Below are 14412 nucleotides of genomic sequence, written 5' to 3' on the forward strand. Positions count from 1 at the left end.
ATACAGGTGTGCCAAGCCTGTAGCGTCATACCCAAGAAGACTTGTAATCACTGTAATCAAGCTGTAATCACTGCCAAAGTTGCTTCAACAAAGTATTGTAAATGTGATATTTCTGTTGTTGTTGTTTTTTATTTGCAAAAATGTGTATAAACTGGTTTTTGCTTTGTCATTATGGGGTATGGTATGTAGATTGATGAGGGAAAACAACATTTTAATGCATTTTAGACTAAGGCTGTAATGTAATGTGAAAAAAGAAAAAGGGGTCTGAATATTTTCCGAATGCACTGTAATTGAGTTAATTCAGTATACTCTGTCCTTTCAACCCACTATCACAGATTATCATTAAATAAACACAAATTACTTGTTTGAAATTTGTGACAGGCACACAAAGTTTTTTTGTGTCCACCACAAAATTTTCTTCATAAAGCATTCGTGCCCAATTCACGTTTTTCTTGTTGTGTCGAACATTAGCTAGGTTAGGGCTTAAGGTTAGAATTAGGGGTTATGGTTAGGTATGAATGTTAGTGGTAGGGATTAGGGTTAGGTAACATGCTAGCTAAGTAGTTAAAAAGTAGTAAGTAGTTGCAAAGTTGGTAATTAGCTAAAATGCCAAATTTGTCTATCATGTGGTTCAAACACACAACATTTTGGCTGCATATTCACCTACCCATCCTCCCCAACCAACCTCCCTCCTATTGTTTCTGCCTTAATAACTTACTACCTTCATCTGTGATTGAAATGCACTGTATAAAAATAAGTCTGGTGGACACCATTTTCTCTTTTCGGTTTCTATCACGAATTTAGCAAAAGTAATTTGTGTCTATTTCACGATAATTTGTGATAGTGGATTGGTCCTTCCACATCGTGTGTGGACGTCACAGGTTGACTTGCACTGCAAACGATCATGTTTTGTGTGTATTCACATGCCCATGCACACATACTACACATTAAGACAGAAACTGATCCATAAGGTGCCACTCTGCTGCTGAACCTCCCCCTACCTCCCCCTCCTCCTATTGTACATCTCCTTGTTGTGTGCACACTTACTGTATGATGTCAGAGTTGCTAGGCAACCTTGTGAGCAAGCCAGAATCCCTCTCTGCACAGAGGGGAGGCCCTATCCTATTGATTGGCAAGTGCTTCTGTCTCCCATTCGGCCACACACACACACACACACACACACACACACACACACACACACACACACACACACACACACACACACACACACACACACACACACACACACACACACACACACACACACACACACACACACACACACACACACACACACACACACACACACACACACACACACACACACACACACACACACACACACACACACACACACACACACACACACACACACACACACACACACACACACACACACACACACACACACACAGACAACCAGCTCCACTCTTCTCTTTGTCCTCTACCTCTACTGTAGGTCTCCAATCTCCAAGCATGCATGCTCTACGTCTGTACTTCTGCAGCCTCATTATCACAGTGTAGTAGTGGTAGTGCTCTGCAGGAACGAGAGGCTGAGTATGAACTTAGAGGTGGTAATATCCGCTCTCTTTTCCTCTTTCTTTTCCTCCCCACATCAACAGTCTGAATGGCTGATTGACTCACTGCAGCTCATTAAGGACATCACTTCTTTTGTACTGAAATGTTTTTTGCACACCCTCCCCATCATATAATTAACTAAGAATAATGTTTACGACCACACATAACAATAACTGTAGCGACCCTGTGTTTATAAACGTGGTATTAACTTTGCCACTTCAGCATGCTTTTGTGGCACAGTCGATGTCACGCAGGGCTACGGGACAGAAGGTTGAGGGTTTGCCGACCACCGCGGACAAGCACCCTCTCCCTGCCTGTTTTATTAGGCTTACACTATGACCAAAGCCGGCATCAGACAATGATCAGCTAGTGAGAAATCTGATTTTCCAAATGAAGATGCCATATTTAGAATTATATAAAATACATGCAACAAATGTTCCACCAACAGGTTTTTGTGACAATGCAATATACAAAGCAGACTGACTTTGGATGCTTCAATATCATGGCTTGCATTTTCAGCACCACAATAAATAGGCTAGTTCATTTATGATTTAAAACAGTGAATATTAGAGTCTCTGGCTATGATAATACGCTGGTGTACATCTCTAACAAATGAAAAATAGTTAAGTACCTGGGGGCTGAGTCCGTGATAAGTCTGTGGACCAGACCAAGTTGAATCAATTGGGGAGCGTAATAATTACAACAACAAGAAAAAAAGTTGAATAAATACTACTTTTTTTTCCCACAGATAGACAGCCTAGCCGCTTAAAATGCTCAAACTCCAGAAGAGAATGAGAGGGGAGTTTACAATTCTTGTTCTGGCTGGTCTGTAGCTTATTCTTTAGATGTTTAGGGCTGCTGGTGAACCACGATGTGCAGGACTAATCAAAGTGACACTGGACTAGAACACTTGTCTTTAGGGTGTCTATAGGTTTCCATCCAATTGGCGACAGATTTCCATGTGAATATTCTAAAATCTGTATGAAAACAATATGCACATTTTCCCATCAGATTTGTTTCCATCAAATTGATCTGTGGATAAAACTCTGTGAGTAAATATGTAGTGCACATAAAAATAACTTTATCGCATAAATTCCCAGGTACCGAATAAAAAATACAAGTTAAATGGGTTTCCATCGCATTTTAATCTCTAGGCCTACTGATGGTTTTGTCACAAAGAAATGTTGCGTAGGTACAGAGAGTGTGCCCACTCTGGTACTACACATGTGCTCCAGCGAACCGCTCACAGATACAATGCAGGTATAGCCTACTACATGATGAGATAATTATGGAAAAAAGTGGGGGTTTTGTGTTTTTTTTGTCAAACGGCAGCCAAGCATTGATTATCATGTCACCAGAATAAGACCCTCAGTATTTATTGAAAGGAGCATCAAGCTCATCAACATGCACCTTCACCACCCTGTGAAGTTCATAATCATTTGTTTAATCCAGCCTAATATATTGCACGCTTTCCCATGATGTCGTGACCTTTTTATCCGACATGTACTTTACTCACATAAAAAGGTTGGATGGAAACCAGGTTAATGTCAGGCCATGTTGATGATACTGGAATTATATTTTGGACGAACGTGTGCATGCTTACAGGAGACTTTTTAAGTAGCCTAATCAGATTAAAACACTGTGACTGGTTGTGATTATGCCACATATAAAATGTAACACATTCAAAAAGTTAAACAACAAATATTTGGACTATATTGAAGCGTTAGGTTCTAGGTGTGTGGAAAAGCTGCTTGGATTGGAGAGGAGGCAGAGCGCACCTTAAGCTTTCCTGAAAAACGGGGCCTGCCAGGTTATTATAGGACGACTTGGGAGAATGATGATCTGCAACAGACAGAGCATCTTAGTATCAGAAGTAAAAATACAGCCAGACTGGTCTGGTATTGTACCTTTCTAGACATATAAACTGTTGAGAGTACTGATCCATAAGGTGCCACTCTGCTGCTGAACCTCCCCCTACCTCCCCCTACCTCCCCCTCCTCCTATTGTGCTTGTTGTGTGCACACTTACTGTATGACGTCAGAGTTGCTAGGCAACCTTGTGAGCAAACAGAATCCCTTTGCACAGAGGGGAAGTCCCATCCCGTTGATCGGAAAGTGCCTCTGCCTCCCCCTCGGCCCCTCCCCTCATTTCCCCTACCCTACCCTCTCTCCTTCCCCCGGATTCATGCAGAAACACACACAACCATACACACACAACCATACACACACACACACACACACACACACACACACACACACACACACACACACACACACACACACACACACACACACACACACACACACACACACACACACACACACACACACACACACACACACACACACACACACACACACACACACACACACACACACACACACACACACACACACGCACAACCAGCTCGACTTCTCATTAGCTTTTGGCAAGTTTCTGACTCAGAAATAATAAGGGTTGCATGTTGCTCATTGCATGATTCATTCAATCATCAGGGGGGACCACAAGACCTGACTCTTCTTCCTGTGGAAAAACTTAAAAATAGAAGCCTTACTCATACCACTCACAGGTCATGTTTTGTCATTGTCCTGCAGACTGGGGGAGGTGTGTATCAAAAGGATTCCCCGATTCCTAGTCTGTATAATTGAGCTCATAGTATGCTCTGTCTTCCCATGTACTCTGATGACGTGCAGTGAAGGCATCATGGTTTGCATTTCACATATACACATGCATCATAGTCATTCTAGGATTTTTCGGGGAACTCCAAGTAAGTAACAAGATCAAATTTTCTTGTGAAATGACACGCACACACACACACACACACACACACACACACACACACACACACACACACACACACACACACACACACACACACACACACACACACACACACACACACACACACACACACACACACACACACACACACACACACACACACACACACACACACACACACACACACACACACACACACACACACACACACACAGAGACAACCAGCTCCTCTCTGTCCTCCACCTCCACTGTACGTCTCCAATATCCAAGCATGCATGCTGTGCTTCTGCCCCATTATCACATGCCACCCTTGAACGTTGTTTGGATGTGGAAAGTTATCAGGTACGACAGAACTTTCATTTTGGAACAACATCTTTTTCTCCCTGTTTGCCTGTGTCACAACTTCCGCCGATGTCGGTCCCTCTCCTTGTTCGGTCCGCGTCTCCGGCCTCATAGCCATCGCTGATCCACCTTCCATTTTCCATTTGTTTTGTCTTGTCTTCCCACACACCTAGTTCCAATTCCATAATTACATGTTGGTTATTTAACCCTCTGTTTCCCCCATGTCCTTGTCCGGAATTGTTTATTGTAAATGTATGTGCATGTTATGTCTGGCGCACCAAGGGTTTTTGTCCCATTGTATATATTTATTGTTTTTGTTCACAGTCATTTTTATTGTTAAACTGCGCTGTTGTAACACAGTTTTTGCTCTCCTGCGCCTGACTTTCTCTGCCGCCAGTACACACTCATTACAGCCTGTGACTGGCTGTGAGACAGAGGAGAGAAAGGGGAGACTGATAGGCTACACATGGAGAATGTTTGTTTGGTCTATTTTAGTATATTTACAAAGTACATGACCGCAGGCTGACCAGTTTTGAACACATTTCTGTTTTTAGACTTCCTTCCAGGCTTGATTATCCAATAATTGGGATTCATACTTTCTTTTTTTTTTTTTTTCTTTTTTTTTTGCCTTCTTTCATTCTCAAACCCATAGCACCTTTATTCAACTCATCTGTTTACAGAAACAGTATGGCCGTGTCTGGGAAAATGCCAAGAGATGTCACTGTCTGAAAGTGACACTGTGGTGCTTCACAGTTGGGTTTTTACATCCATTCACCCTTGAGATAGGCCTACACAAACTCAAATCTCCATCAGTCTAAGTGTATTCAATCAATTAATCTATATTTAGTCAGGATAGTCCAGCAATTTGTGAAGTAATGGCATAACCAGGTGTCGACCTGAGCAAAAGTCATACTTATAGAACTTGAGCAATGGATATTGATTGATTCATCGAGTCATTTGTTAAGAACTGATAGGCAGGAAAACTGAGACGTGACCTCGCTTGCTCCAAATATGATGATTTCCATATATTCCACTAGCTTGGTACTCTCAAAGGAATATGATAATATTCTATTTTTTGGGGGACTCCGAGTTGGAAGTAAAATGTTCCTGTGGGGAAACATATTGATATTTATTGCTGTTATGGGAGAGTAACAGAAATAACACCAGCCATGATTAATGGACAAACTGAAAAATGTGTTATGAAACTCTGGATCACACCAAGGATCAAAATTAACAGGAAAGAAGATATTGTACCTCAGGTTTGATAAAGCTGTGCCAGGCCAGCTTGACAGATGTAACCTGGCCCAGTGCTGGCAAAGTACTGCCCAAATCAAACACCAACTGGGCACTTAAATAATATTGGGACACTAACACCCACCTGGCTCCCTGCCAGGCTTCCTCAAATAGTAAGAAAATATTGGATGAGCACACACACAAGCTCAGACAATCTGCTCTCAAATGACTTTCCAGGAACTGGATGATTTGACAGGAACATGGACAAATACAGACCATACTTATAGAGATCAGACCATCTGTGTTAGGTTGTATTGAGAATAGGTACTGAAAATAGGCCTAGATGCTGCCCTATATGTACAGACAAAGGTCTCTTTATGGTTTCTAATGCCATTAGAGTAGTGGATCCTCCATATTGTCTGACCACCTCTTCAGTAAAGTAGGAGAGAATGGGGTATGCTGAGCATCACTACTTTAACTTGATAGAAGTTAAGGGAAATATAATATTCCTTCTAACAAAGATATTTACATGCACTGAGTGTACAAAACACCTGATTTTTCCATGACATATACTGACCAGGTGAATCCAGGTGGAAGCTTTGATCCCTTATTGATGTCACTTGTTAAATCCACTTCAATCAATGTGGATGAAGGGGAAATTCGGTTAATTTTGTCATCCCTTGATGCTGCTCGAATGGACTTCTTCCCTTCTCTCACTTCCTTGCCTGCTCGCTCAAGAACCTGACGGGGCTAGGCCCCTGCTTGTTTTACGTTTGTGAACACAGGGCATGATGATATCTGCTCTATAACAATGCACTATCCTGAGTTCATATGCATGACACATTGCAACAATATTGTGCATTAAACTGGCAACATGTTATAATCATTTGGATGTTGGCTATTGGCTCAACATACCACAAGGCAAATATTCTGACTATATTATATGAAAAAGATGCTAGGTTTGGAACCTCAAATGCTGTACAAAACAATCTTAAAACGTTCAACTTTGGTTTAGATACAAGCATCATGAAACCTATAACACAATACATTCATTTGACTTTGTGAAAATCTAACCTGGACTCAGGGGTAGACATAACATAGTCAAATGAAATCTGGGGAAACTCAATATAGTCTGATATGTAACGTTTTATGGTATGTATTAATTTGTGGATCTCCATCATCCATTTTGTATGAATGACAATTTGTTGTGGCTAACGTTAGTTAGGTTGCTATGTGACTAATGCTAATGTTTTCCAGGTGGCTAAGATTAGCTAGGCTAGGGGTTAGGGTTAGGAATTAGGTTAAAGGGTTAAGATTATGGTTAGGGGAAGGGTTAGCTAACATGCAAAGTAGTTGCAAAATAACTAACAGTAGTAATTAGTTGCATAGTTTCTAAAACGCTAAACTTGTCCATGATAAGATTTGAACACGCAACGTTTGGGTTGCTAGTTGTTCGCTTCATACACCTACCCATACACCCTGACAAACCACCCTCCTTTCATTTTTGTGAAGTAACCTTCTGTCTTTGCGTGTCCTGGATTTTCATGTGCTATGTTACATCTAGTCTATGAGACCTGTCTGGAAAGTCCTTTTTCTCTACCTAACTTATAAACCACTTTTTCCATGTGGTTTCTTCCTTCATCTACTCCATGAAATGACGATCTCTTCCTAATTATTTGCCACATAATTCATTTTGTATCTGGTTTCCTAGAAACAACCCACTGGGCATAGATGTCAATTCAATGTCTATTCCACATTGGTTCAACATAATTTCATTGAAATGAAGTGGAAACAATGATGATTCAACTAGTGTGTGCCCAGTGGGAAGGGCTGGCTCAACTTATCCCACTCTCCCATATAGTATACTTTTAGTGCCACCCAGGCCTTGCCAATGTACACTTTTCCCCACCATATTTAGAGACACGTATTCTCTCTCTCACACTAGAATGTCAAAGAAAATTGTATTTGTCACATTCTTCGTAAACACTAGGTGTAGACTGACAGTGAAATGCTTACTTATGGGCCCTTCGCAACGATGCAGAAATAAAGAAAATAGAGAAATAATATAAAAGGTATAACACGTAATAATAAATCAAATCAAATGTATTTGTCACATACACATGGTTAGCAGATGTTAATGCGAGTGTAGCGAAATGCTTGTGCTTCTAGTTCCGACAAGTTCCGACAACATCAATTTCCATCAATTCCCATTATGAAAGTGGCTGGAGTTGAGTCATTGTGTTGGCAGCAGCCACTCAATGTTAGTGTTGGCTGTTTAACAGTCTGATGGCCTTGAGATAGAAGCTGTTTTTCAGTCTCTCGGTCCCTGCTTTGATGCACCTGTACTAACCTTGCCTTTTGGATGATAGCGGGGTGAACAGGCAGTGGCTCGGGTGGTTGTTGTCCTTGATTATCTTTATGGCCTTCCTGTGACATCAGGTGGTGTAGTTGTCTTGGAGGGCAGATAGTTTGCCTCCGGTGATGCGTTGTGCAGACCTCACTACCCTCTGGAGAGCCTTACGGTTGTGGGCGGAGCAGTTGCCGTACCAGGCGGTGATACAGCCCGACAGGATGCTCTCGATTGTGCATCTGTAGAAGTTTGTGAGTGTTTTTGGTGAGAAGCCAAATTTCTTCAGCCTCCTGAGGTTGAAGAGGCGCTGCTGCGCCTTCTTCACGATGCTGTCTGTGTGGGTGGACCAATTCAGTTTGTCTGTGATGTGTACGCCAAGGAACTTAAAACTTACTACCCTCTCCGCTACTGTCCCATCGATGTGGATAGGGGGGGGGTGCTCCCTCTGCTGTTTCCTGAAGTCCACAATCATCTCCTTAGTTTTGTTGACGTTGAGTGTGAGGTTAATGTCCTGACTCCTCACCTCCTCATTTACATTACATTTAAGTCATTTAGCAGACGCTCTTATCCAGAGCGACTTACAAATCGGTGCATTCACCTTATGACATCCAGTGGAACAGTCACTTTACAATAGTGCATCTAAATCTTAAAGGGGGGGGGGGTGAGAAGGATTACTTATCCTATCCTAGGTATTCCTTAAAGAGGTGGGGTTTCAGGTGTCTCCGGAAGGTGGTGATTGACTCCGCTGTCCTGGCGTCGTGAGGGAGTTTGTTCCACCATTGGGGGGGCCAGAGCAGCGAACAGTTTTGACTGGGCTGAGCGGGAACTGTACTTCCTCAGTGGTAGGGAGGCGAGCAGGCCAGAGGTGGATGAACGCAGTGTCAGAGGTGGATGAACGCAGTGTCCTCCCTGTAGGCCGTCTCGTCGTTGTTGGTAATCAAGCCTACCACTGTATTGTCATCCGCAAATGATTGAGTTGGAGGCGTGCATGGCCACGCAGTCGTGGGTGAACAGGGAGTACAGGAGAGGGCTCAGAACGCACCCTTGTGGGGCCCCAGTGTTGAGGATCAGTGGGGTGGAGATGTTGTTACCTACCCTCACCACCTGGCGGCGGCCCGTCAGGAAGTCCAGTACCCAGTTGCACAGGGCGGGGTCGTGTATTGATAACAATGTGTATTGATAACTTCTGGTAACTATACACATGGGTATCATTACCGAGTTGATGTGCAGGGGTATGAGGCAATTGATGTAAATACTGTATACATATACTGTAACTAGGAATAAAGTGACTAGGCAACAGGATAGATAATAAACAGTAGCAGCAGCGTAGTATGTGATAAGTAAAAAAAAAATATATATATATATATATATGTTCGTGCAAAAAGGGTCAATGCAGATAGTCCGAGTAGCTATTTGGTTAATTATTTAACAAACTATTTAGCAGTCTTATTGCTTGGTTCATCGGTACCACTTGTCGTGCGGTAGCAGAGAGAACAGTCTATGACTTGAGTGGCTGGAGTCTTTGACAATTTGTAGGGCCTTCCTCTGACACCACCTGGTATAATCTTCCTGGATGGCAGGGAGATCCGTCCCAGTGATGTACTAAGCCATACGCACTACCCTCTGTAGCGCCTTGTGGTCGGATGCCAAGCAGTTGTGGTCTGCCTATATCAAACTAGGTCTCTCTAGTCATCCCTCCTCTCTGGGCCTTTCAAATCAGCTTATGCTTTACAATACCTAGAAGTAATTTAATTTTTACTATTCTGATTCTCTCAGAATTTACACGGTATTCTCTCTCATTATTGTTCTGTCGGTCTACACTTGAGGTCTACCTAACTAGTATACTAAATCTCTCTTGTAATTTCCCTCTCCTCTTTCTGCCAATCAAGTCATCCCATGCCACAGTACTGTTAAATATTGTAGTTTTACCTAGAAGTCATTTCATCTTTACAACTTCTAGGAAGAGAATGCATCTGAAAAACTCTCATAGAATTGGATCAGTTGCAAATCACAGTGTGTGTCTATTCAGTATTCTTGTACATGTTGCATGCACGTGTGTAAATGTGTATGTGAACATGAATGTGTGTGTGTCTGCGTTTGTGTATCTGTATACACGCGTGTGTGTGTGTGTTTGTGTTAGTACATATGTGGTTGACGAGATTCAATTTTGATCTCTCCACACCAACCCCAGGAGTCTAATCTACACCTCTATGATGAGCTCCCATGGCTAACATCATCACCTAACTCTCACTGAGGGTAGGGCAGCTATCATCACACAACCTTGGCCTCAGTTATAGGTCCTCTCCCCGATCCTTCCCCTGTGTTGCTGTTTCTCCTTCTGTTGCATTTACACCAAGTGTCAAACTCATTCCACGGTGGGCTGAGTGCCTGTGGGTTTTCTTTCCCCTCTTGATTGATACATTTGATTGAAATGAATGTCACAAATTGGTAAGGAGCTCCACTCACCGGGTTGTCTAGGTCTTAATTAAGAGGAAAAGCCAAAAACATGCAGACACTCGGCCCTCCGTGGAATGAGTTTGACACCCCTGATTTACACCTTACAGATGTTTGATGCTTGAATCTTTCTCCCCACCCTCCTCCCTGTCCTTGAACGGGTACATTTTGTGTGAGTGTGTGTGTGTGTGTGTGCGCAAACATGTGCGCATTTGTGTGTGTGCATGTGTGAGTGTGTGTGTGTGTGTCTATGAACTGGTAAACTGCTGTGCATTTTCCACCTGGCTGCATCCCTGTGAGGATGTCCACCCAGAGAGATGTATTGATTTCTCCTCCACAGAGCAGAGCTGGCTCCATTTAGGAGCCACACTTTTTAACTCTACGTACTGTATGTGGTTTTTGTTTATCAAGGACGGGATAAACAACAGGGGTATAACCTTTCTGTTTTGTATTCTATGTATGTACTCTGTGTTCTTAAATGGTGAAAGATTGTTTGATAAAAGCTAAGCTGCACATTCTCTCTACCCCCCTCCCCTATATATCTAGGTCATTATAGGTCATTGGTGCAGCAGACCTGCTAAGAGACCCTGTGTGGACTGACTGTGGGCTGTGGACATATCACTTCCTACCAGAGATGAGGGGAACAGCTTGAGTCTGACGTCAGAGAGCGGGGAAGACCTAGAGACCTGCCTCTAGCTGGACCTCCATATCACATATTGCCCGTCCTTATCCCCCTTCCCCCACCCCACCATCTCTGGCATCTGTTTCTACCACCACCTCCACTCACTGGGAAGGATTTGGGATGACAGTTAACCTCCTCAGCTCTACCTCACTCCTCTTCACCACCCAGGGATAACCAGCACTAGAACCTCTGTACCCCGAGAGGCACACTTACCATCCTCCCTCACCTCCCCCAGCTGGCATCATGATGGGAGATGGAGTTGGGAACTGGGAGTGTTTGAGTCCGTCTGAGTTTGGACAGCTGCAGCAGTACAGCGAGTGTGAGTACTAGCAATACCTGTTATACCCATAGGTAAATTGAGCTAAAAATGCCAATACCTTTGTCAGACGTGGGTCAAATACTGCACATTCAAACACTGATCTTGAGTTAATTTTCGCCAAACGTGCAAACTAAATCAATGTATTTGGCCCAGGTCGGATACTTGTGATACCCTTAGGTAACCAGCATGTCAATTGCCAGGTTGTGCAAGGAGTAGGGATGGAAATTTGAAATAATTTCACTATTCGAATAATATCCAGATTTTTGGGAGGGGATATCTGGATAGTCAAAATACATGTGTTTAAAAAAGAAGTTGCTTATACTGGGGTACTTGCATGCTGCTGAAGCTGCGAAACACAGGGGAGAGCGGCTTGCTGCTGTTGCAGCGGGGCTGGGGAGGGGGAGGCAGAGGCTTGGGATATTTTGGTGCACTCCCCGTTCTTGTCTACAGCAACTCCATGTCAGTTGCTCGTTGTAGCTTACTCCTTCTCATTTTCATTTTTTTAAATTTATTTTTATTTTACCTTTATTTAACTAGGCAAGTCAGTTAAGAACAAATTCTTATTTTCAATGATGGCCTTTGAACAGGGGTGGCAGGTAGCCTAGTGGTTAGAGCGTTGGACTAGTAACCAGAAGGTTGCAAGATCAAATTCCTGAGCAAACAAGGTAGAAATCTGTCATACAACCATCATTAAAAATAAGAATTTGTTCTTGACTGACCTGCCAAGTTAAAAAAGGGTCAAATTAACAGGAACATTTAGCTAACTTCATTCTGTAATTTTAATTCCAATTTGCATGGATTAGAATGGAGTCTCTGACTGCAGTGCCACTTTGATTGTCTGACAATAACAACAACTTTCACGAGTGAAACCTGTGTGGGCTGCACTGTCTTTTTATGGGGCGAACGTCATAAAAACGACATTCAAAAGTGTGTTTCATCAAATTATGAGCTTGAAATGTCACGTTATATCATTGTGTGTAGCAATGTCACATGGATCATGTAATCAAGTAAGTGATCAAATACTAACATCCGTTCGGATATTTTAATATTTTATTTATTTAACCAGGAAGGGCTCATTGAGATTTAAAATTGCTTTTTCAAGAGCGCCCTGGCCAAGATAGGCTGCACCAAGTCATTAAACAACATGAAAAACTACAAGTAATCTATTAAAAACCATAGACTTCACAAGAGTATAACAAAATCAAAAACAACAAATTAAAAACATTGACAGGTCAGGGAATCAGTCTCAATATCATTCATCAGTGATTTACCAAAATACCAATCGGGACAAGTTCTTACAGTTTAAATGTATTTTGTAAGGCATTCCAAGACCACGCAGAGTACATAAAAGCCCTTTTACCAAATTCAGTTTGGACATTTGGAACAGTTAGCAGGATAAAGTCCAGCGAACGAAGAGTACCCACCACATTTCTGAACAATAAAAATGCCCAAATAGAATAAATATATCTCAAAGTGCCATGGTAAAGGGTGTCAATTGATCTCAAACACTGAGCGGGAGTATTCATATATAAAATATCCTCATAGTCTAGTAAAGGCATAAATGTAGCTGATACTAGCCTTCTTCCTGCTTCAAAAGTAAAACAGGCTTTATTTCTCAAATAAAATCCCAATTTCAGCCTTAATTTTTTTGTAGGTGGTTGAATATGCAATTTAAAAGAGAGGCCTTCATCAATTAAAATTCCAATGTCAGATATATGTATATAGGTGGCAGGGAAGTCAGGCGCAGGAGAGTCAAACGGAGTGTAAAATGGAGTCTTTTAATAAATGTCCAAGTAACATGCTCCATAACACTAAATAGACAAATTAATATAAACAAATATGGGTACGAAGACCCGTCGCGCACCTACACAAATAACACTACACTAACAATAAACAATCTCTGACAAAGACATGAGGGGAAACAGAGGGAAGCAGAGGGTTAAATACACAACAGGTAATGAATGGGATTGAAAACAGGTGTGTGGGAAGACAAGACAAAACCAATGGAAAATGAAAAATGGATCAATGATGGCTAGAAGACCGGTGACGTCGAACGCCGAGCACCGCCCGAACAAGGAGAGGCAACGACTTCGGCAGAAGTCGTGACATCCAAGATATTCAATCTCCTTGCCATGACGGGTAGTAAGAGGTGAAAGGTTCAGAGGTCTATTTCTTGCTTTAGAAAACACCATTAGCTTAGTTTTGTCAGTATTGAGGATAAGCTTCAATTGACACAAGGTATGTTGAAAAGCAGTTTGCAAGTTCTGGAAAGCTTTTGTAAGAGACGAGGCACAACAGTAAATAACAGCATCATCAGCATAAAAATGAAATTTTGCATTTGCATATTTTTGTCTAAATCATTCATGTGAATAAGAGAGGACCAAGTACAGAGCCTTGGGGCACACCATTAAAGACAGACAATTTAACAGACATAAGACCATCAAATTGAGTGCACTGAGTTCTATCAGACAGATAGTTAGCAAACCATGCAACTGCATGCTCTGAAAGACCTACACTCAACAATCTCTGCCTTAGTATAGCATGCTCAACTGTATCAAAAGCCTTAGAGAGATCAATAAAAAGTGAGACACAGTGCTGTTTTTTATCAAGAGCTTCAGTGATATAATTTAAAACCTTCATGGCTGCTGTAATTGTGCTCTGCTTCTTCCTGAA

General features: G+C 42.1%; 1 protein-coding gene across 3 annotated transcripts in view; it reads left to right on the plus strand.

The window, feature by feature from the left end:
* The window catches only part of LOC124043981 (diacylglycerol kinase beta), a 170804-nt gene that overhangs the window by 16714 nt on the left and 139678 nt on the right, over positions 1 to 14412 (plus strand). For all 3 annotated transcript variants that reach the window (XM_046363178.1, XM_046363180.1, XM_046363179.1), the window contains exon 2: positions 11285 to 11739. In XM_046363178.1, coding sequence (XP_046219134.1) covers positions 11664 to 11739 — 76 coding nt within the window. In that variant the 5' untranslated portion in view covers positions 11285 to 11663. The remainder of the gene's footprint in view (positions 1 to 11284; positions 11740 to 14412) is intronic.

This window comes from Oncorhynchus gorbuscha, linkage group LG09, assembly GCF_021184085.1.
Source record: "Oncorhynchus gorbuscha isolate QuinsamMale2020 ecotype Even-year linkage group LG09, OgorEven_v1.0, whole genome shotgun sequence".
NCBI classification, from domain to species: domain Eukaryota; kingdom Metazoa; phylum Chordata; class Actinopteri; order Salmoniformes; family Salmonidae; genus Oncorhynchus; species Oncorhynchus gorbuscha.